General features: G+C 44.5%; 1 protein-coding gene across 6 annotated transcripts in view; it reads left to right on the top strand.

The window, feature by feature from the left end:
* BAG6 (BAG cochaperone 6) overlaps nt 1-25,473 on the top strand; it is a 2,260,316-nt gene that overhangs the window by 633,393 nt on the left and 1,601,450 nt on the right. For all 6 annotated transcript variants that reach the window (XM_044083264.1, XM_044083261.1, XM_044083265.1 and 3 more), the window contains one exon: nt 859-969. In XM_044083264.1, coding sequence (XP_043939199.1) covers nt 859-969 — 111 coding nt within the window. The remainder of the gene's footprint in view (nt 1-858; nt 970-25,473) is intronic.

Below are 25,473 nucleotides of genomic sequence, written 5' to 3'. Positions count from 1 at the left end.
TTTGGCACCTGTATGTCCCTTGTGTAACATGGAGCCCTTGTGCCTAGGTCTAAGGTCAGACCTAATGCACTTGAAGGATTGCCTAAGTTTTGGTATACTGGCCAGTCATACAGCATTCTTTGTTGGATATGTCCCTTTGTCAGCATTACTGTGACAGTGGTCTTTACAAACATCTGCTGTTGTAGTACGTTCTTATACAAATGTACTTTATCTAGCATATGCTGTGTGCTTCTCTCAGCTTGAGAGACCTCCAAAAGATTAGTGGCCTTGAAGGCCCTCACTTATCGAGACTGGTAGCCCTCTCTTTGTACTTGCTTTCTTAGATTCCTCCATGATGATTTGTCTAGTCTTTTTGATGCATGAAAGATTTGACCCTCCTAGACCTCCAGTTTCTTCACAGAATGCTAGGTTCCGGAAATTCTTGGTTAAAGAAACTAAGCGGTTATCAACAACAAATTAAGCTGTGGGAGTGATGAGTCAGACCCGTTGTATTCCCCACCTCTGATAAAATTTCTACTACATATCAAGCATAGTAGGACTCCTGCCACCTTCAAGATGAACCTAGATAATTGGATGGGCAGCCTCCAGCTCTCCTCTGTATGTTTTGTTGCCCTCCTTGAGGCTTGAGGAAATGTTTGAATGTTTTATTGGGTTTATAATAGTCTGCTGGCTGATGTGTGTAATACTTAACGTATGAATATATGAATCTGTATTTCTTCAGTGTCAAGTTTTTAAATTGTACTGTCATCAAAATGGGGAGTAACTGCTACTTTGAAATGTGTGTTTTAGTTAATAGTGATACTTCAACAGAAGTACATTGTTGTATTAAAAAAAAGTTTGTCAAAATTATTATTTTAGGTGGAGTACCACCAGTGCAGATTCCTGGACTTCCTCCAGAGTTTTTGCAGGCCATAATGCACCAGATATCTCAGCAGGCTATGACAGCTGCAGCAGCAACAAATTCTTCAGGTACATTTGAAAACTATTTGCACAGAGATGGTAAAGGAATTAACTATTAGTTATGTAACCATCCAGACAGCAGTGGTTTATTTTGCATGCAGTTATTCTAAGAGTTGTTTTAAGATAATATGTTTGAATATACGGAAAAGTTTGGGTGTACTTTGAACTGCCGAAGGAGGAAGCAGACTTCAGTGAAGAACAAGCCTACCACCCTCAGCATCCAGTCACCCCCCCCCCAAAAAAAAAAGACTACCACTGAAATTCATCAAATTTTTGTTAACAATTTTATAGGGCACTGCACTCCCTCCCTATACACCCAAGAAGCCCACACACCTCTGATCTCTAAATAAAAGTACTGCTAAGGTCACACCAGCTTAGAGAAAAGGAAATTAAGTCATTACCCCTCCCCCTTAGTTGGATTAATCTTGGAGACTGTGTATTTTGACATTGGTGTCTGGGTGAAGGAAGGCAAGTGCTAGAGGGGGGTGCTTCAGAAGGCATTACCCTCGACACAAACGTTGTGTATCCTAACAGTCTACATAATGGCAGTAGATTGTGGGTAATGCACAGAAGTTCAGCAACTTAACTTAGACCCAAATGTTCGAATAGTGTACTGAAGCAGAGCTAGAGTTAATATGAACATTGAAAAATACTGAAGGCGATTGAAACACAATAAGAGAAGCTGGTAGTTCCACAAATTTATTCTTCCAATAAATGTTAGCGCTTTCGGCAAGTTAAATAACTCACCTTCATCAGACAAACAGTGGGATGACTTTACACTGCAGTTTAAATACACACAACCAATTCACATTAACCAATCATAAAAATTAGCATTCCATTCAAATTAAAAACCATAGGAACTTAAAAATAGGTGTGGAACGTCACATCCTATAATATAAAATGATGTTACTGCATGTTGCTAGCCATTAGATACATGCTCTGTGTGAAATAAGACACTATAAAGCGTCATTTATAAAGATTGAATAGTAAAAAATGTATATGTATACTTATGTATATTTTTGTCAAGTAAGATAATGTTACAATTATTGGACACATGTTCGGTGTTTTCAAATACTATTACTCTTAGTAAGTCGTACTAAAAGACGCCCTTCCCTTATATATATAACTTATTAAATCTATACATGAAACCTCATTGATTGAATGAAACTTGCAAGTTGTTTACCATATAAGTGTGTACTAAGTACTAAACGTGCTTTATAACACGTTAAATATAGGACTATGATACAATTAACCAAAAGAGTCAACTTGCTATTGTTCTAGACATAACAAAAGTTAATAACACAGTTGTGTTCCCCTTTAAAAAACTGCGTCATAAAAAAATAATAAAATAGTTTGAAATAGACTATTGTAGGAAAGCCATTTGAGAACACATTTTATTGACTGTGCTTCATTAATACCCGGAAACAGGTGAGCTCTTGTGCGGATTTGCCACAAAAGCTCGTCTATTTCCAATCGTGTTTGCCATGGACCCCCTCTGATGTCCACTTCCCTGTGTTGCAAGACTAAATAGTTGAATGTGTGACCACTAAATTCCATACAATGCCTGGCCAAGGCATTGTTTGAATCATTCTTTGTTATGGCGTATTGATGTTCGTATATTCTATGTTTAAGCCTTCTCTCGGTCTTGCCGATGTAAAATGCCTTGCAATAGTTACAAAGGGCAGCGTACGTTACAGATTTCGTCTCACAATTAAAGTGTCCATTGATCTTATAGTCTTTACCATTAATGTTCAGCTTTTGAAAACACCGAACATGTGTCCAATAATTGTAACATTATCTTACTTGACAAAAATATACATAAGTATACATATACATTTTTTACTATTCAATCTTTATAAATGACGCTTTATAGTGTCTTATTTCACACAGAGCGTGCATCTAATGGCTAGCAACATGCAGTAACATCATTTTATATTATAGGATGTGACGTTCCACACCTATTTTTAAGTTCCTATGGTTTTTAATTTGAATGGAATGCTAATTTTTATGATTGGTTAATGTGAATTGGTTGTGTGTATTTAAACTGCAGTGTAAAGTCATCCCACTGTTTGTCTGATGAAGGTGAGTTATTTAACTTGCCGAAAGCGCTAACATTTATTGGAAGAATAAATTTGTGGAACTACCAGCTTCTCTTATTGTGTTTCAATCGCCTTCAGTATTTTTCAGTGGTCTGTGGATTTAATATGAACATTCTTTGTGGCTGTATAGTTGGGCTCATCTTCTTAACTTTCCAGTTTAGATTTTTTCCTGTGAAGTTCCCACACATGGGGAAACTTGTTGCCTATGCCAGTGCATGCAGTAACATTCATGCACATGCTAAAACAAAATTTAGCCCCCGAGGCTACCCGTTATTTTCTGCTTCTCTTACAGTTTGAGCCCCCAGCCTGACTTGTGTTAGTGGGAAAACTGTTTATTCCATGTCAGAAATAGCTAAATGTGTCTGTATGGTGGGCAAACCAAGACCCACACTTGCATTATCTCTACTGTCTTCAAAAAAGAACTTTGCATGCACTGACATAAATGTTGCTTGATTCATTCCAGCCCCATAAAATGCTGGATTGCAAAACTCCTTCCTGCATTACAGCCAGGAGGGTGGTGGCATTTGAAAGTTCTGCTAGTGCGGCTCAGTGAGGACCCCCAGTCACAACCCTCAGAATCACTGCAGGAGGACTGTCTAAAGGCCAGAAAAAAACATTGGATAGGCCCTGACAAAATCATCTCAAGGTAAATCATTACATAAATGGTCCTTCTGTTCTTTCATGTGGTATGCTCATCTTCTGCTAGTCTTAGCTTGAGCCGATGCTGTATTCCTCCACGGATGATGAGTAGGAGGATCTATGCTACCTGTTCCCACTTCCCACCTTAAAGGTGCGCATTCCATAGAGTAGTGGCTGCCCACCTTCCTTATAGATGTGGAAGAGAACATTAGTACATATGTTACTAGCTATCCAGTGAGGTGATGTCCTTCATGGATGCATCTGCAGTCATAACAAGTGGGTTGTCCTGTCGTCAGGCAGCCCTGCAGTCGGCCGGATTCCAAAGTCCAGGTCCGGCTTCGGCTGATGTCGCACTCCACCCGACGTCATCTCTGCTGGTCTTCGGGTATAAAAGCATCAGCCGACGCCATTTTCCTCAGTCTTTCTTGCGCGTGGCCAAGCAGAAGCTGTTCGCAAGTGCCGGTCGGTCGGATCCAGAGATTACTTCTACCGAATACTACTTCGAAGACTTCTAAAGCTAAATACCCCGTTGGGGACTCTTTCTTGCCTCAGCCGATGTCAGAAAAAGTTAACAATTGTTTAACCTGTGGGAAACAAATACCTCATAAAGATTTCCACTCATACTGTCTGCCTTGTTTAGGCCCAGCCCACGACGTAGCAGCCTGTTCGGCCTGTGCTTCTTTTAACCGACGAACGCTTAGGCGTCGGTCGGAGTTTGCAGAACAGTTTTTCGGTACTGATTTTGCGTACATTATGCCGTCGGATCCTCCGACTACCCCCAAAAAGCGCAAAGATAAAGACCGACACTCGCGGTCCGCGGTTTCGGCCGAAACCACGGTAAAGCAAACCGCGAGTGTCTCGGTTTCGGCCGAAACCGAGAAAACTGCTCAAAGTACAGCTGAACCTATTCTAACAACTGAGGCCCCTGCTACAACTCTTGAATCGACCTCAGAAATGTTACCCACTACGGTGGTTGACTTATCAGACACCATCCCCTTGGATGTCTCTACCCCAGCACGTGGTGCTGCTAGGCCTCCAGCTGCCATGTCCATTAAGGCCTTCGCCAGGGCTAAAGCAGCCAAGACTACTAAATCAGTGCCTGTTAAACCCCCCACATCCAGGCCCTCTTCTAGTTCTCAAATGCTTTTTTTGGCAGAAGATTTAATTTCCTTAATTAGAGGATCTCAACCGCACCCAGACAGGGCCTCTCAGCCCCCTGAGAAGAGACCTAGGGCAGAGCCCCCTGAGCCAGTTTCTACTGATGATTCTGCTGATGAATCAGACATAACTGATCAGACTGAGGCTCCCTTCTCCAATTTTGAAGATTCGGATGCTGAAGAATCCATTCCAGCTGCTTCCCCACCAGAAGAATTCTCCTTTGGGGAAACCTTGCATGCCATGCGAGAACAGTTCCAATGGCAGCAACAGGATTTTTCAGACTCCAGAAAAAGACTTAGGACTTTTCTGCACCTCCCACAGCACAGGCCCTTAGCTATACCTCCTGTTCTCTCTGTGGTGGATGATGCTTTCAATGATGTTTGCTCCGCTCCAGATTCTTTACCCCAGCCCCTGCCAAACCAGACAGATTTTACAGGGTGCCAGATACTCATCACCACCTTTACAAGGCCCCACTTGCAGACCCAGAAACTATATCCCAGGGTCCCAAGGCAGTAGCCGCGACCACAGCAAAAAACCCTATTCCTTCTGAAAGGGAAGCAAGGTCACTAGACAGATGGGGTAAAAAGGTCTACACTTCAGCTACTCTCTCAGCTAGAGCTTTAAACTGTCAGTTTCACATGATACAATACCAAGAGTTTATGCTTGATCAGTTAACTAAAAACTAACCACTGATGAATCTCTTGATAAGAAATATGTATTAGAGATGGTAAATAACATTCAACAGGTTAGCAACCATTCCTTAAAATGTGGCTATGATGCACTGGAGGCTTCATTTAGATCAGCCATGACAGGCACAGTGATAAGAAGGCATGCATGGCTAAAGGAACAAGCTTTACCGGATCATGTTAAAGCTAAGTTGCTAGATGCTCCTATGGACAAGACAAGTCTGTTTGGTACACCTGCCCAGCAGGTTATGAAGAAAATGGAAGAAAAGGCAAAATCTGTTCAAACTGTTAAAGATTTCTTGCAGGTTCAACCCCCAAGGTTTAGCAGGAACTGGCCTGCCAAGAATTGGTCCTTTCCTGACTCCACAAAATTTCAAAGGGGTAGAAATAGACGTTCCAGAGGCAGAAACCAATCCAGAGGAGGTGCCTACAGAGGACGACAGTGGCAAGGTAACAACAGAGGCACAGACACAGCCACTGCCACTACATCAGCACAACCACAGTGACTTAATCCTAAATCCGCCTACCAGGGAACAAATAGCAGCTCCTCTAGGCGGAAAGTTAACCTTATTTTCAAAGAACTGGCACTACATAACAAAAGACAAGTGGATTTTACAAACCATAGATCAAGGTTACCGGTTTCACTTCCACACTTTACCAGTCAAAGAGGAATGCCAAATCTACCTCCAAATCAAAAACAGAGGCTCTACGCCAGATAATGGAGTTAGCAAACATGAGAGCTGTGGAAAGAGTGCCAACAGCAGAACAAGGAAAGGGGTTCTATTCCAGACTATTCCTAGTTCCAAGAAAGGAAAAAGTTGGAGACCAATTCTCGACCTGCCCACCTTAAATACATACATCATTGTCCCAAAATTCAAAATGCTGACCCTACAGCAACTTCTTCCCATGCTGGGCAAGGAGTCTTGGCTGGTAACTCTAGATCTCAAGGAGGCATACCTGCACGTCCCCATTCGACCAATCTGCAGAAGATACCTCAGATTTCTTGCAGGATCAGAGCACTATCAATTCTCAGCATTGCCCTTTGGCTTATCTACTGCCCAGAGTATTCACAAAATGCCTGGCATCAGTAATCGCCCATTGCAGACTACAGGGAATTCAAATTTACCCATACCTGGACGACTGCCTGCTACAAGGGGACAACAAAAGCAAGCTGACAACAGATTTACAAAGGGTCATTTACTTGCTACAAGGACTGGGATACACAGTCAATTTACAAAAGTCAAGGCTGATACCATCCCAAACAAGGACATTCTTGGCGGAATTGGACACAGTACAACAAATGGCATTCCTGACTACAGAAAAACAAAAGAACTTCCTCTTTACTTCTTGGCACTAACAAAACTGAACAAGTTAACAGCAAGAAAAGTTCTGCAGGCCTTGGGCTTCATGGCATCATGCATAATCTTGGTCCCATTTGCCAGACTACATATGAGGAAACTACAGTGGTACCTAAAGAATTTATGGTCCCAACACAGACACAGTCTAGAAACAGAAATCCCACTAATTCCATGCTTAAAACAGGAGTTCCTATGGTGGGCTCAGGCATGCCAGTCAAACCCAGGCCTACCCTTTCGCAGATGTCAACCAAGCCAGACCATCACAACAGGCGCTTCAGACCTAGGATGGGGGCCCACATGCTGGACAAATGCGTGCAAGGATTGTGGACACAGGATCAACTTCACCTGCACATCAATCTAAAAGAAATGCTGGCAGTAAAACTGGCAATCCAAAAGTTCAAACCATTCCTCAAAGAGGGCCAGTTGATGATAAGGACAGACAACACCACAGTCATGTGGTACATCAACAAACAGGGAGGCACTCATTCATACCCCCTATGCAGAATGACCTTGGAGCTGTGGACCCTGGCACTCAGCTACAACATTCAGTTACAGGCAATATTTGTACCGTGGAAAGACAATACTCTAGCAGACATATTAAGCAGAACCACTGCGGATGCCCACGAATGGAAGCTGCACCCGGACATCTTCAAGACCATCTCAAAGAAATGGGGAGTGCCACAGATAGACCTATTCGCATCACCTCTCAATCACCAGCTCAAAAAATTCTGCACAAGGACATTCCACCCACTAGCATGGAAAGTGGACTCACTCTCCTTCAACTGGAAAGGCCTAACAGCATATGCATTCCCACCTCTTCCTTTGATACACAAGGTACTACTAAAAATCAAGGAAGAACGTCCAAGGATAATCCTGATAGCTCCAAACTGGCCAAGACAACACTGGTACCCACTACTGAAGAGCATGTCTCGGAACAATATGTGGCCAATACGCCTGATGCCTTTGATGTTAACTCAGAACAACTACAGCATCATACATCCAAACCTAAAACGCTGCAACTGACTGCATGGAACATCACATAGCAGCAGCTAATCCAGAACTTTCCCAAAGAGTTAAAGACATTATTCTTGAAGCACGCAGACCTTCAACAAGAAGGAACTATGCTGGAAAATGGAAAAGGTTTGTCATTTGGAGTGCGGAAAGAGGAAAAGATGTGTCAAACATAGATATGCCTAACATTCTGGAGTATCTGGCGAACTTCTTCATTCAGGCCTGTCCTACTCCTCCATCAAGATACATGCATCAGCTATTTCAGCAGAATACAGCTTTGATCCACCTGTTTTTAGCACCCTTTGCTCAGGCAGTTCCTCAGAGGAATCAAGAATGTAAAACCTCCAAGGAAACCACCATTACCAGCTTGGGATTTAAACTTTGTGCTAGAAAAGTTGACACTATCACCCTTTGAACCAGCAGCAACAGCAGACCTACAACACCTGTCATGGAAAACTGCTTTCCTACTGGCAATTACTTCAGCAAGGAGGGTTTCAGAACTACAGGCCTTAATGGCAGTGCAACCCTTCCTAATCTTCCACCAAGATAGAGTGTCCATGAGGACTAATCCTACATTTATGCCCAAGGTGGTATCCAGAGTATCTTTAAACCAGGCAATCCACCTACCTACCTTCTTTCCCAACCCACAAAACAGAGGGGAAAGAATACTGCATACCTTGGATGTACATAGACAGCTACGCTACTACTTGGACAGAACAAAAAATAGCAGAAAGACTGACCAACTTTTTGTAGCCTATGCAACAGGAAGGGAAGGAAAAGCTACAAAACAGAGGGGAAAGAATACTGCATACCTTGGATGTACATAGACAGCTACGCTACTACTTGGACAGAACAAAAAATAGCAGAAAGACTGACCAACTTTTTGTAGCCTATGCAACAGGAAGGGAAGGAAAAGCTATTTCCAAACAGACAATCTCCAAATGGATAGGAAATTGCATACGATACTGTTACTCCTTCCATGGAAAACCAATTCCACAGAACATAAGACCTCATTCTACAAGGGCAACAGCCACTACCACAGCCTTCTTACGAGGAGTGGCAACCAAAGACATTATTGAGGCGGCTACTTGGACCTCCGTGCATACATTTGCCAAGCATTATAATTTGCCTCTATATTCCAGATCCCGAGCAGGGTTTGCCACTGCTGTACTGCAAGGGATCCTAAACACACCATAATCTACTTTTATCCTCCTCCCCTAGTTGGCTATGGTATTCTACCCACTTGTTATGACTGCAGATGCATCCATGAAGGACATAGTACAGTTTTGTACCTACCATAAATGTAGATGTCCGAACTGGATAGCATCTGTAGTCAGGATTACCCTCCCTCCTTCCCCTCAGTGGTACTCCTAGGGTGTTTACCCTCCTAATAGCCAGCTGTTGGGGGGGGGAGTCTTTTATGGTGTATTTGTTTGTATATATGTACATATATGCTTATTGTTGTGTTTACCTCTATCTATTTGGAAACATTGGCATCTATCCAAATTTTAGCCTGCAAGAGGGCTACTGGCATCTGGGGCAAGAAACACTGAGGAAAATGGCGTCGGCTGATGCTTTTATACCCGAAGACCAGCAGAGATGACGTCGGGTGGAGTGCGACATCAGCCGAAGCCGGACCCGGACTTTGGAATCCGGCCGACTGCAGGGCTGCCTGACGACAGGACAACCCACTTGTTATGACTGCAGATGCTATCCAGTTCGGACATCTACATTTATGGTAGGTACAAAACTGTACTTTACCTTGACTCGGCTGGCTAATGTGATATGTAGTCATACTGTGGCAGAAGATTTTCCTCACCAGATGTTCATCATATTGATCACTGCTGCAGTAGCCTTATATGTATAGGTTATATCCTGTCAAGGATATAACAGAAGGGCAGCTTCCAAAGCTTCAGAGCACCATCCAGCACCCAAACTGTCAAGACAGCTCAAGCTGAGCTCTGACTAAAAGACAACTTTGAGTGTGAATCCCTTCAAAGCTTTACTGCCACGGAAGAGTACATTCCTCTGAGGCTTTTGAGGATTTATGGTCTGCTTGTGCTTTTCTTTGCAGGGCAGGTAAGTTCCTTTGGAGACAAAACCTTCTATTTTTCATAAATTTTGTTAATAATGTATTACTTTCTCCTCAGGAAAACTATTTTAAAGCTAGGAGTATTATTTTAATGGAATGTCTTGAGTAATATACTTTTAAATAGATCACTAATTTTCTCTGTCATTTTAAAAGTGCTGTAAAGTAACTGAAAACATTTTTTTTGTGGAGAAATTATTTATTTTACTTTCTGAGGCTCACAGAATTTAAAAGTACTTTTTATTGTTTTTCTGTCAAAAAATTTACTTCTGTGGACTGGTAGCTTTTACTGACAGTTGCTGCTTGTGGGTGACTCTCCTGTGTCTATTTGTTGTACCTCAGACTGTTCATCTTTTACCCAAGTCTGTCAGGTGCAGCACCTACAGTCACTGTGGACCATGGGTCAACCTTATCCTCTGTGGCTGTTGGGGTGTCCTCATTGAGCAAGGGAGAGCCACTCTTGTCAGTCTGGGGAGAGGGAACAGGAAAGTTTTTCCCTGTTTTATCAGAATATTGTGCTCATCCCTGGGGAAGCTGCCGCCATTAGTAATATGTCTCGCCACATTTTTCCTGTCAAAATGAAACAAAGCTAAGCATGTGTCTACTCCTCGTATATCTTTGGACAGGAGTAGTTTACTGGGTCTGGCTCAGGGTTTAATTGAAGCTATTGATCCTTCTTGTAAAGTAGCTTCAGGTAAAAGAAAGAGATTTCTTTTTTCCTGAAGAGATCAAGATCCTGAGTCTGAACAGAAAGATGCAGGGTTTTTCCTCTTATCTAATTCATATCTTATTCAGACTCTGAGGAGAGCTCAGTTTCAGATTCTCCCTGTAGGAGGTTCTCTTTCTCTGAAACTGCTGCTAGAATGTGCCAGTGTTTTCAATGAAACTACACTAAGGTTTCTCAGTCCCTCAGAAAATTCTGAGAGTTTTTACAGAATAATTTCCAGAACCTGTTCTGTCTGCTTTGGAGGATGTGTGTTACTACTTGCACTTTTCCTGCTAGTCCACCAGCTACCCCTAAAAATGCAGATAGGATGAGTAAAGGTCCTCAGTTTTTTTTTTTTTTTAATTTTTATGCACTGTTCCCAAACCTGACCCATTAGCCGTATGTAGCCCTAGTTGATCTCACTGCTGCTATGCACTTAGCTATTTTAATCTTACTCTTTCTGTTAAGGCTGTGAAATTTATTGATGAGTATGGGGGGAAAAAAGTATTCATGTTATGTAGTCCAATCTTGCCTACATTCTTACCCGTGGGTTCGGAGCCGAATATCGGCTCCGACTTGGCCAAACTTTTCTAGCTCGAAGTCTTTCTATTGGCTGGGCTAAGATGGTATCCCATGCTGCTTTGCTGTATATCCCCAGATCTCGTTTGCCGCTCGTGTAGCTCGGACGTGGTCTCGCTCTTGGCTGTGGCGAAGTATCTTTTTTCTTCTTCTTGAGAGAATTTATTACAAACAAAAAGCTATTTTAATAGCTATTTCTAGTTTGGTGTTATCTGTGAAAAATTGTGTGTGTGTGTGTGTGTGTTTGTGATTGTTTCTGTGGTACCCCACTAGCTGTTCCAACGGGCTAGGCCCGTTTCAGTTAGAGGACCTAGTCTGTCCCATTGCTTCCCTGTATACTACTTCTGGTCTAAAACCATTTAAATTAGAGGTTTTAGCCATAGGCCCTTTTGTGTGTGTATCAGAGGATTGTTTGTTAGAGTTTGTTAGTGGTAGTTTTTTCTCGCGTTCAGTGTGGTGTAGTCTGTGACTGTTTTTTCCAGTCAGTTCAGTACCTGTGATTTTTTTGTCTTGGTGATTTTTGGTAATTTCTTAAGATGTCTAAAGATTCTAAGGAGCACAAGCCCACGGGCTTCAAGAAATGCTCAAAGTGTGGCTATAAAATGTCCATTACCAATGGACATTCGGTATGTGTTTATTGTCTGGGAGCAATCCATCTGCAGGAGTCTTGCAGCTTCTGTCATGCTTCCAGTCCTAGGGTAATTCAGGAAAGAAAGAATAAGTTAATTCTGAAGGGACTTCTGAAACCCTCATTCAAAGAGGGTCTGGAATCTGCTTCCAGCTCTAAACCCAGAACCACCAAATCGAAAGAGGTCTCCGACTCCTTCAGTCTCCTCGGAGCCATCAGAGAAAGTAGCTAAATTAGCTTCGACATCCTCGGCTCCACTCTCCTCGGGGCCACAGGAAGTGTCGGTGATGATGGAACCAGCGTCGGCTGCAATTATATTGGAACCTATTCGGAGCCGATCACCTAGTATTAGGCAAGTGTCACCTGAGAGGAGATCTTGATCTCCCTCCCTGTCCTCCAAATCCTCCAGAACTTTATCGGATGTGGACATCGATAGGGTGGTGCAGAGTCTCCTTCAGTCACCGGTTTTGGCTAAATTGTTCTCGGCTCCGGAGCCCATCCTGCAACCTGCTTCGATACTTTCTCCTCTGAGCGCATCCCAGCCTTGATGCCGGAGTGCTTGCCTTCATGTGATGTTTCCAGGTCGGTTCCGATGGCCCCTCCTGGCTTATCGTTGCCGACGTCCGCTCCGACCCCGTCGATGCCATCCACTGGATTCAGGACTCGGGATTCTTCAGTCGGACCCGAGGTAGAGGCTTCGGGACATCTCTCTGTTCCTAGTCTCCCTCTCGGTGCTTCGGCACAGGGAAGTCCGACTCCTGTCGTGGCCTTGGAGGCTGGTCGCTCCTCGGACTCAGGGGGGCCAGCCTTTGAGGCCATGCAGAGTGCGCTGGCTAGATTGTCAGCGACATCATGCGGGTTGGTCATTCTGTCCCCTACCACTCCGGTGCGGGTCTCTGATCACCACCTATCTTTAGACAGCGGAGCCCCAAGGCCTCAGGGTACTCCCATGAGTGGTCCCCAAGTTTCTTAGGGCCCCTCGAGTGTTTGCCTGAGGAGCCCCCTAGAAAGAAAACGTATAAGAGGAAGCACATAGACTCCCAGGATGAGTCTCTCACCTCTGATACTCACCTCGAGGAATCGGAGGGGTCCCCCAAGTCATCCTCTGAGGTTTCTTTCTCTGACATCCTAGAGATATTGAAACACAGAGGTGACTGGCCGTCCAAAGCCCCCTCCGAGGAGAGGTCGGTCTTCCTGAAGGCCTTCGGTGCTCCGCCCTCTGCCTCCTGGGTGTCCCCACCCTTCGACAAGCTCCTGGATTTGATTTGTCGGAGGGTGTGGGAAAACCCTGATTCTGTGGAACCAGTCCCCAGGAGACGCAATAAATTTTTGTCTGCTCCCCCGGGTAAGGAATTTTTGTCCAAGGGAGTCCCTGTGGATGCCATGGTGGTGGCAGCAGCCACCCAGAAGGAATTAGCCAAGACTTCTTCCACCGTCCATCCTCCTAACAAGGTGTCCAGGACCATGGACTGTGGTACGGGAAGTGTACCCTCTCTTCAGCGACCTTTGCCTTATGGTCACTGAACTACTTATCTCACTTTACACAGCTCCAGAGAGATCTCCTCAAGGAGCTTGGAGATACTGTCACGGGTAACGTTTCTGAGGCGGTGGCCCAGACAGTAATGCCCAGACGTCTACCCTCAATTCCATCGTTAACTCCTCCATGAGGCTGATTTCATATGCAGCAGAGGGAGCGAGTAGGGCAGCAAGCTCAGGAGTCGCCCTTAGGAGGCAGGCCTGGATGCGCCTTTGTCATTTCGCGGAGGCCTTCAAGTCTTCATTCACCGACTCCCCCTTTGATGGTTCCTCTTTGTTCGGAACCAAGGTGAAAGACACCCTCACCAGGTGCGAGCAGGAGGGAAAAACTCTGTCTGATGTAGGGGTCCGTTTTTCCCTTCCCTCTAGGCCTTATCCCAAGGCTCAGAGGGGTGGAAAAATGTGGTTCAAAAAATCGCAGAGGATTTTTCCCGGTGCACAATGTGAGCCCCCCTCCAGAGGCAGAGGAGAGGGGGGTTATATAGGGAGGCGCTGCCCTAGAGGCAGAGGAGTCCCCCTCATCGCGGGAGACCGCAATTCCTTTCGTGGTTCTCCCTACCGTCGCTCCTGATGGGAGGCCAGACTGTGCGTTTCCGGAGCCAGTCAGGGGTTGAATATCGTTATACCCAGAGGCCTGGCAAGACATCACCCAAAACCAATGGGTTTTACGAATAATTTCCGGAGGTTATGTCATTCCCTTTTCATCAGGCCCCCCTCCAGTCAGGAAAATCCCAGATGTTCCACCCAGTCAAAGGGATTACGCAGCTTCAGCGGTTTCAAAGCTGCTACAAAAAGGAGCCATCCAGCATGTCCCCTCAGACCAGATTGGATTAGGGACTTGCTCAAGATTCTTTTTGGTGCCGAAAAGAACAGGGGACCTGAGACCCATATTGGATCTCAGCCAATTGAACAACCATGTACAAAAGTCCAAGTTCCGAATGGTCACATTGCAGTCGATTCTCCCATTGTTGGGAAAAGAAGTATGGATGTGCTCCATCGACCTCAAGGATGCTTACTGCCATATCAAAATGGACAGTGCATCCAGGAGTCACCTACGCTTCCAGCTGGGAGCCAGTCATTTTCATTTTCGAGCCCTGCCCTTTGGTCTCATCATAGCTCCCAGGGTGTTCACCAAATGTATGGCGGTGGTGATGGCTCACTTGAGACGTCAAGTATTCCAGGTGTTTCCTTATCTGGACGACTGGCTCCTCACTGCTACCACCAGGCATCTACTAATTCAGACCAGGGACACCACCATAACTCTCTGTCAACAGTTGGGCATAACAGTGAACTGGGAATAATCTGCCTTGTTGCCCACACAGCATGTCATTTTTATAGGTGCAGAACTAGACACCGTTCTAATGTGGGCGCTTCTACCACAGGAAAGAATCAGAGTCCTACAGCAACAAGTTCATGCCCTGCTTCCTCTGAGAAGAGCGGAGGCAAGATGGGTGCTCCAACTCGTGGTGACTATGGCTGCGACAATTATGTTAGTCCCTCTAGCAAGGTTACACATGAGGCTCCTTCAGTGGCTTCTCTTTGCTCAGTGGTTTCTCTAAAGGCTTCCACTTTCTCACCCTATTCTGCTCACTGACAGGTGCAAACAGGATCTCAGTTAATGGCTTTGCACCAACAATCTGGACACGGGAAAACCCTTCGTGCCACGGTGACCACGGATGCCTCTCAGATGTGGTGGGGGGCATTATCTAGGCAGGACAGTCCAAGGCACGTGGCAAGAGCACGAGATACATTTGCATATCAATGTCCTGGAGATGAGAGCTGTGCTACTTGCGTTGCAGGCACTTCAGAGCTTTCTCCCATTCAGGACTATTGCAGTCCACTCAGACAATATGTTAGTGGTGTGGTATCTGAACAAGCAGGGAGGAACCAAGTCATATCCCCTGTGCAGAGAGGATATGCGAGTGTGGCAGTGGGCAGTGTCTTCCCAACGTTTTCTGGTGGCAATGCACATTCTGGGGAAGTCCAACGTGATTGCAGACAGGCTAAGCAGAGCTATTCTGATGCCTTACGAGTGGTCCCTGAACCGTTTAATTGTGGAACGGATCTTCTACAGATGGGGTCAGCCTTGCTGTGACCTTTTTGCCAGCCCCCTGAATGCCACATGCAGCAGCTACTTCACGTTGATCCCCCCTCAGGGGGAGTCACCCAGGGACGCTTTAGTCCAAGATTGGCCCTCCGGTCTACTATATGCTTTTCCTCCGGTCCCCTTGCTGTCAAAGGTGATTCAGAAAGCGCAATCCTTGGGAAGCAGAATGATTCTGATTGCTCCACACTGGCCTTGTCAGGTTTGGTTCCCCTTTCTCCATTCCTACATCGTGGAAGCGCCTTGGATTCTGGACCCACAACCAGATTTACTGACAGACATGTCAGGGCAGCTCCATCCCTCTCTGAGGACCCTCCGGTTGACAGCCTGGCTACTCCATTTCCATCATTAGTTGAGCTTCATCATTTTTCGCTGGAGGTAGTTCATATTTTATCTTCCTCTCATAAGCCCTCTACTAGGAAGATTTATTCCAGCAAATGGAAGAGATTTTCAATCTGGGCTCATACCCAAGGGATTGACCCTTACACAGCTCCAATGTCATCTGTTTTGGAGTTCTTGTCTATGCTTTTTCGCCAGAGCTCAGCATCTGCCACCATAAAAGTCCAATTGGCGGCGATTTCTAACGTTCATGTAGCTAATGAGCCTAGTCTGATGGCTCACAGACTCTGTAAGGCTTTCCTGAAGGGCACTCTGTTACTCTGTCCTCCTGTTTCGGAACCTATCATGCCTTGGGATTTAAACTTTGTTCTACCGGCTCTTACTTCACCACCCTTTGAACCTGCAGCTACTTGTGATGTAAAATTCTTGACCTGGAAGACTGTCTTTTTAGTCGCCATCACATCAGCCAGATGCATTTCAAAGATTCAAGCTCTTTCTATTAAACCCCCATACTTGATTTTTCATAAGGACAGGGTTTCGCTCCGGCCGAACCCTTCCTTTCTTCCCAAAGTGGCGTCTATCAGTAATCTTAATCAATCTATTGAGTTGCCAGTGTTTTTTCCCCAGTTCTCAAACTAGGCAGAATTTAAATTTCATCAATTGGATGTACACAGACAATTACGTTTTTATCTGCACAGAACCAAAGATCTCAGAAAATCTGATCAGTTGTTTGTTTCCTTTTCGGAAAACAGAATTGGGTCTCCTGTCTTCCAAAGTCACTCTGTCCAGGTGGATATCCAGTTGCATCTCTTTCATTTATTCCTCAGGGGGTAAAGATCTACAGTTCCGGGTGAAGGCTCACTCTACTCTGTGTCTGTATCTACATCTACAGCCTGTCAGGCAGATTGTCTATGGATGATATTTGTGCTGCGGCTACTTGGGCATCTCCTCACACTTTTGTTACTCATTACAAGTTGGACGTGGTATCTAGGGGCAGGTCTTCCTTTGGTTCAACAGTGCTCAGGAGTATTTTCCACTGAGCCTCCCAGGATTTAGGTGCTGTGGACGCTGTCCCATGGGTAAGAATGTAGGCGAGATTGGACTACATAACATCAAGAAGTTATGTACTCACCATAACATTCGATGTATGTAGTCCATCTCGCCTCACATTCTTACTTGCCCCCCACCTTCCCCCTTCCTGGAGGATCTGGAGGTTAGGACTGGTTTTCAGAGCTCCCTTCACTCTTGGTTTGTTCTTCCTTTCCTTGGGTGGTGTTATGCATGGAGTGTGAGTGCTGGTGTTCGCAGCAAACTAGATCTGGGGATATAGAGCAATGCAGCATGGGATACCATCTTAGCCCAGCCAATAGAAAGACTTCGAGCTAGAAAAGTTTGTCTGAGTCTGTGCCGATATTCGGCTCCAAACCCACGGGTAAGAATGCGAGGCGAGATGGACTACATACATCGAATGTTATGGTGAGTACATAACTACTTGTTCTGCAACTTTGATTTTCAGAATTTTGAATTGGCAAGTGAATTGGCTCATATGTTAGTTTGTTCTGACAAATTGTGACAGTATGAGGAATGCTTTGCTTACTCTCTTCTGGTGAGGAAAAATTCTTCTGTTGCACAGGTCACTATTCATTGTTTACAGTGTGTATATGACTAATAACTACTTCCAGGGCTATCTTCTATCTTCTCTTCCAGTGTTGGCAAAAAAACAGAATGAACAGTCCTGATGCAATTCAACTAAACAGACTTGAGAAGAAGGAATAGTAAGGGGATTCCAAAAAGAAGTCTCGAACCTCCAAATATCAAGGACAGTACAAGTCTGAATTACTTTTTGAGAGATCTTGTGAACCCCTCAAACCCTGGCCCCTTTTCTTCAGGAAAGTCTGAATCTCCATTTTTCTGTTTGGCAACAGATGGTTTCTGAAAATCATTGTCAAGGTTATAAATGGCAGTGGGAGGAAATTACTACTTTACAGGGGATCATTCCTCATCCTCCAGATCAGACTGTGTTTCCACTGGCTTATCACATGCTGTTCCTCCTTTTCAGGTGGGGAAGGCTTTTTGTTCAAGGATGTCGCTAGTGCCAGAGTAAAAAAAAAAAGTTATTGTGGACCAGTTCTGCAACTTTCATTCCTAAACCTGTTTGTGATAGTGGCCAAATTCAAAATGATGTCACTTTGCAACCTGTTACCTCTTCATCCCCCTTCACATTTCCTGGCAACACTAGACTTTAAAAGATGCTTATAGAAAGAATGGTCATGGAGATGATCAGTAGATATATAGTAAACCTCCAGTCACTAGACCAAACCCTGTTTGGTTTTGTCAAGGGCAGGTCATGTTTACTCAACCTGGTGGACGTTCACACTGCCTACCTTGACCTGGCCAAGGCATTTGACACAATACACCACTCGGGCATTGTTGACAAACGCAAGAGGTTGGGTACAAACCTGTATGTCACTCATTGGATAGCCAACTGGCTCACAGACAGGACCCTGGAAGTTAGAATTGGGGAGTCCCCCTCTACAAAGAGGCCAGTCACAAGTGGAGTCCCTCAGGGATCAGTCCTTGGACCATTCCTTTTTGGCATTTACTTCAGACATCAAGACCGTCAGTGGTCACTGGCTGACTAAATTTACAGATGATTGCAAATTAGGAGCTGTCATTGAATCTCACACTGACACAAATGTTCTCCAGGAGGGGCTGACACAGACAAACAGCTGGTGTCAGAGCCAAGGACTACAACTAAATGCCAAGAAATGCATAATAGCATTCTCTGGGAAGTCATCCTTCCCGAACTGTCATATTGACAACAAACCCCTTAGATCTGACCCAGTAGTCAGGGACTTGAGGACACACACAGATAGTAATCTATCCTTTGGCCATCATGTCTACAGTGGTGAAGAAATAATTCTGTGTTGCACAACTTATAAACAAAGGTATGACATCTTAGTCCAAGGAAGTCATTGTTCCACTGTATTCGGCATTCATCTTGACCTTTCATTGAGTACAGTACCCCGTTTGGTATGTACCTAACCAGGCATATCCAACAATTGGAACATTCAGAGAGGTTCCTCGCTAAAAGAATACAGGGCATAAGTAAAATGTCCTATGCAGAGTGCCTCAAAGCCCTATTCCTGTATTCTGTCTCCTACAGGCCTTTGAGGGGAGATCTATGCCTGGCATAGAGGGCATTGTCAGATCCCACTCTGATGGGCCTCCTGCATATCCACAAAACAAACAGCACCAGAATTTACCTGTTCTAAAGACTTAAACCTTGCCTGTGATGTAAATAGGACCTGCTGGAGAGATGGATATGTATCCCAGAGACTACAGCGACTATGGAACAGACTCCCCAGCCATGTGAAGCAGAGTTCCTCCCTAACCCAATTCAAGAGCAATTTGGACAATTGGATGGGAAACCAGAAATTCATCCCTGGTTTGGCACCTATGTCTCTAATGGACACAGGAAACCTATAAAGGGTTCACCTCCCATGCCCATGCTTACACTTATCAAGGGTACTAGAACTCGTCAGAGATCTGGATGCATGGCTAGGCTTAAAAATGCCTTTGCGGTAGTTAGGTTCATAGGTGTTTACTAGGCTGTTGCATCCCTTTTCATCCAGACTTTCAGATGTTTTGTTTGAATCATATTATCAGTTCTGTGCCTGACCCTTTGGACTGTCCACTGCACAAAGAGTGTTCAAGGTGTCTAGCACCAGTTGTAGCTCATTGCAAGCTACAGGTTATCCATGTTTTTTTCATAGTTGGACAACTTGCTTATCTTTATTTTGTTTTTTTCAAAGTGTCAGGAATCTCTCTCCCTGTCAGGTGAGCAATTTCTTACACAAGCAGGGATTTCAAGAGAACATTCAGACGTCTTTCTTGAGTCTTTCACACAAGGCTGTGTTATTCAAATATCAGCTAGACACTTCCGTTCAAAGAGATTTTCTTCCATAGGAAAAAAGTAAATATTTTTCTAGATCTGTTTCTACGGTTTTCCACTCAGTCTTTGGTCACTGTGAGGGAATACCTCAAGATTTTGGATCTCATGCCATCTGTGATTCTTATAATACTCCTGACAGGACTCTGCACGAGTAAGATAGTGGTAGTCAAAATGTCTTTGGTCCCAGCATCAAAAACCTTTATCTTTACAAATTAGGGTGTTAGGGTTTGTCAGAAGAGAAATTTGGCGTTGGCAACAGTTATCCTTAAATCCAGGTTGCACCTTCTCCCTCCTTGCTCCAAAGGCATCAGTCATTCAAATGCTTTGAACTTTGCTTGAGGAAACAGTTTTAGGAGGGATTAAAGTTCAGTGGTTGTGGGGTACCAAGGACAGATACAAACATGTAAATATCAAGGAGATGCTTGTCTTGTTAAAGGCACTCAATTCTCTGAACCATCTTTGGTGCCCAGGACCTCATTAGGTGGTTACAGACAATACTGTAATCATGTGGTACATCAGTAAGCGAGCGTGAACCAAGTCATACTGCCTTTGCAGACTAGCCATTTTACCTTGGGATATAGCTTTACAGCGCAGTCTTGCTCTACAGGCATCTTACATTCTATCAGAGCAAAATTATGTGGTAGACAAGCAGGACAGGGCAGACCCTCACAAATGGAAACTAGATTAGGGAGTCTTACAAAATTTGATCTCACTATGGGGAATTCCTCAAGTAATGCTCTTTTCCTCCTCTCTGAACAATCAACTGGCAAGATTCTCATCCAGGACTCCATGCAAGAAGGCCTGGAAGACAGATGCCTTTTCTGTTCCTTGGACAGCAGTGTTCCTGTGTGTTTTTCTAATGTTCATCGTGTTACACTGCTGCAGTCATTACACTTGGGTTATCCTGCCATCAGGCGGTCCCGCAGTTGGCCAGAGTTCCAAAGTCTTGGTCCGGCGTCGGTTGCTGTCGCTTCTTCCCTGACATCAGTGCACCAGGGGTATATAAAATGCATCCGACGCCATTTTCTTCAGTCTTTCTTGCCGCTCGTTGCCCGAAGTAAAAGCAGTTCGCAAGTGCCGGTCGGCCGACTCCTGAGATTTTTGAAGTCGAATTTCAGATCCGAAGTCTTCAATAAAGCTAAGGGGTGTTGGGGAAACTTTTTTCTTGCCTCAGACCGATGTCAGAAAAAGTTAATAATTGTATTTCTTGTGGGAAGCAAATACCTCATAAGGACTTCCACTCTTACTGTATTCCATGCCTAGGCCCTGATCACGACGTCACTAGTTGTCGGTTTTGTGCTAGATTTAATAAACACACTATAAAAAGACGTTTTGATTTTGCTTTGCACTACTTTAGTCGAAGGTTCAATTATACTATGCCGTTGGATCAACCGACAACCGCAATACCGAAAAAATGCAAGGACAAGGAAAAAGACAGGCATCCGAGGTCCAAAACCGACGACGAAACCTCTTCTAGGCCAATCGCCGGTTTGCCGGTTCTCGGTGAGGTGTTTTCACAGCCCCTGACACCCGCTACCTCAGAGCCACAGGCCGCCTCAGACTCCCATGTGGAGACAACTAGGCCTCTGGAAACTCAAGGTATTGGGCCTACGGATACTATTCCCTCAGATGGGTCCGGAGCCGCTGAGCAGGCATCGGCTTCTGAGGGTGTTTTCAGACCTTCACAACTTACCATTAAAACAGCAGCCAAGACAAAAGTACCATTAAAGGCAAAGAAACAAGTACAGCATTCTCCTGGACAGTCCTCCATGCCTAAGAAACAGATGCTTAAAATGGCCGAAGACCTCATTACTCTAATCAGGGGTTCCCATCCCCCTCCTGAGAAAAGGCCTAGCCAGGATACAGACTATGATTCCTCTGATCAGGTTTCCATTTCCTCTGATTCCTCTTCAGACCAGGGATACTCTCTACCCCCCTATGAGGACTCTGCTGAAGAATCTATCCCTTCAGCCTCTCCTCCTGAGGATTATTCTTTTGGGGAAACTTTACATACCATGAGGGAGCATTTCCATTGGGAAAGTCAGGACTACTCGGAATCCAAGAAAAGGCTCAGGGATTTCCTTTTATTGCTTCAGCACAGGCCCTTGGCTATTCCGCCTGTGCCAGATATTGTGGATGATGTGTTCTCTGAATCCAGCTTATTTCCTGATTCTTTGCCCCCCCCCCCCCCCGCACCAGCCAAGCCAGATAGGTATTAGAGTTTCAGACTCTCACAAGTTTCTTTATAAAAACCCTTTGGCTGATCCAGAAACTATTTCCCAGGGTCCAAAAGGGGTTAAGGCTTCCATTGCAAAAAATCCAGTACACTCTGACAGAGATTCCAGCGCTTTGGATAGATGGGGGAAGAAAGTATACACTTCTGCAACTTTAGCAATAAGAGCTTTAAATTGCCAGTTTCACATGCTTAAGTACCAACAATATTTAATGGCTCAGTTAAAACAGAAAATGCTTGCAAGCTCAGAAGCTCCTGATCGTAAAGAAATGCAGGATTTATTGCATGCAGTTGAACAGGTGGGAAAACATACTCTACAATGTGGTTTTGATTCTTTAGAGGCCTCTTGTAGAGCCGCAGTTACAGGTTCTGTGATTCGAAGACATGCTTGGTTAAAAGAACAGAGTTTACCTGATCATGTTAAGGCAAAATTATTGGATGCTCCTTTACAGCATGATACCTTGTTTGGTGTTAAGGCAGAAGAGGTGTTAAAGAAAATGGAGGATAAAGCTAAATCTATGCAAACAGTCAAGGATTTCTTACAGGTACAGCCACCTCGATTTAGCAGAAATTGGCCAACAAAGAATTGGTCCTTTCCAGTGTCAGACAGGCCACAGAGGCGCAGATACAGACGCCCAAGAGGCAGATCTCAACCCCAAGGCTCAAACAGACAACGACACTGGGGCACCTCAACCCCAACTAATACCATATACCAGACTACATATGAGGAAATTACAATGGTACCTAAAAAGTGTTTGGACTCAACACTCTCACAGTTTAGAAGCAGTAATACCAATGATTCCCTGCCTACAACAGGAGTTTCGATGGTGGGCACAGGCATGTCACCTAAACAAGGGTCAGCCTTTTACCCTACCCACAGCCAGGCAGACTCTAACAACAGATGCTTCGGATTACGCCTGGGGAGCACACATGGCAGGAAAATGCATTCAGGGCAAGTGGACCACAGACAAGATGCATCTTCACATCAGTCAAAAAGAGATGTTGGCTTTTCAAAATGCCCTAACAGCTTTCAAGGACCTTCTGCATCCAGGACAATTATTATTAAAGAGAGACAACACCACACTAATGTGGTACATAAACAAGCAAGGGGGCACTCATTCTTATCCCCTATGCAGGCAAGCCATGACCTTGTGGAACATGGCTCTAATGTATCAAGTTCACCTGCAAGCACAATTCCTGCCAGGAAAGAAAAATACTCTGGCAGACGATCTAAGCAGAAATATCATGGACCCTCACGAATGGAAATTGAATCCACAAATCTTCAGCATGGTAATGCAAAAATGGGATGCCCAGACATAGATCTTTTTGCCTCCCCACTGAATTGCCAACTACAAAAATTCTGCATAAGGACTTATCACAAACAAGCATGGAAAGTGGATGCTCTTTTGTTCAGCTGGATAAACCTAAAAGTTTATACCTTCCCGCCACTGCTTCTCCTTTCAAAGGTACTCCTAAAAGCCAGACAAGAAAAACCACAGATGATCCTGATTGCTCCAGACTGGCCACGCCAGCACTGGTACCCTATCTTATGGAACTTAGCTCAAGGCCCACCATGGATTTTGCCTCAAATTCCATACCTTCTGACTCAACAAAACAATCGGATCCTGCGCGGTCAGCTCAAAACCCTAAACCTGGCTGCATGGCAGCTTCATTAGTCAAACAGGCAACACCTCTCTCTAAAGCTGTTATGGATGTCATTTTGGAGGCCAGGAGGCCTAACACCAGGAAAGCTTACTCAGAAAAATGGAAGAGATTCTGTGCCTGGAACCAGGCTCAAAACCTTGACCCTCTTGTTCCAAACATTCCTCAGATTTTACATTACTTAACTGAGATGCTGGATAGAGGCCTATCCTTCTCATCAATTAAGATCCACGCCTCTGCCATTTCAGCACAATACAACACGGATCCTCCTTTATTCTCTTATCCCTTGCTAAAACAGTACCTCAGAGGGGCTAAAAACAAAAGACCGCCCCGGAGAGCACCAACTTGGGATCTCAGTTTCATTTTGGAAAAGCTAACCCTGCCACCTTTTGAGCCAGCCAGTATAGCCGATCTAAAATTTTTATCATGGAAAACAGCTCTGCTCCTGGCAGTAACTTCTGCACAAAGAGTCTCAGAGCTACAGGCATTAATGGCAGTGGAACCTTTTATAATTTTTCATCAGGACAGGGTTTCTTTAAGGACAAATCCTACCTTTATGCCAAAGGTGGTATCTGGTGTGGCCCTTAACCAAACCATCAATTTGCCAACTTTTTATCCAAACCCCCAAAATAAAGGGGAGAAACTTCTGCATTCTTTGGACATACACTGGCAGTTACGCTTCTACTTGGACAAAACAAAAGTTTTCAGGAAAACTGAGCAACTGTTTGTAGCATATGCTGCAGGATCACAGGGCAAGGCTATCTCAAAGCAGACTATATCCAAATGGATAGGACACTGTATACGTTACTGCTACACACATGGAAAATCAGTCCCAAATAACGTTAGGCCACATTCCACCAGGGCAACAGCCACTTCAACAGCCTTTCTCAGAGGAGTACCTACCAAGGAAATTTTGGAGGCTGCAACTTGGAGTTCAGTGCACACCTTTACCAAGCATTACCACCTTGGAGTGGGGAGCCTTGAGCAGCCTACCTGTCCCTGTAGGAAGTGAACTCAGCACAAGAGCTGTAGTAATTGGTTGTTTTGGACCTTTTCTAGCTCTTTTGTAGTTCCCTGTTTAAAATCCGCCTCTGGGCGTTTTTTCTGGCTATGCTGCTCAGACAAGCTCCTTGTGGTCCTGCAGATAGTGGTCCTAGCTACAGAGAACTCAGAAAAGCAACTACTTTCTGGATTTAAGTATCTTTGCTGTTTTTTTTTACTTGGAATAGCTTCTGTAGCTTACCCTGAACAAGCTTAAACTGTTTTTTTAGCTGTTTGCTGCATTATTTTAAAATCTGCACTTAAAGTTACTTTTTAGTCGAATTTGATTGAAAGTTTGTTTGTTTAATTTAACTGTTGAGGCTGCCCACTAAAGTGTGCTAGCCTGTGTAACTGATTTATCACTGTTTCTGCATTTTCTGTGTGTTTCTATCAAAAAAACAAAAAAAGAATCGTTTTCCCACCTCTCCTCGACTAGTTTAGACCAGTTTACAGGCATTGCTGTATTCTGGGCTGTGGTGTAGTTCCTGTGTTGTCCATTACCTTACTTGGATAGAAGGAAGTTTCTTTGCTCACCAGTGGGAGTGGGGAGCCTTGAGCAGCCTACCTGTCCCTGTAGGAAGTGACCTCAGCACAAGAGCTGTAGTAATTGGTTGTTTTGGACCATTTCTAGCTCTTTTGTAGTTCCCTGTTTAAAATCCGCCTCTGGGCGTTTTTTTCTGGCTATACTGC

The sequence above is a fragment of the Protopterus annectens genome, chromosome 9.part0, assembly GCF_019279795.1.
Source record: "Protopterus annectens isolate FY-2018-M chromosome 9.part0, PAN1.0, whole genome shotgun sequence".
In the NCBI taxonomy this organism is placed as follows: Eukaryota; Metazoa; Chordata; order Ceratodontiformes; family Protopteridae; genus Protopterus; species Protopterus annectens.
This window is presented reverse-complemented; position numbering and strand designations above follow the sequence as displayed.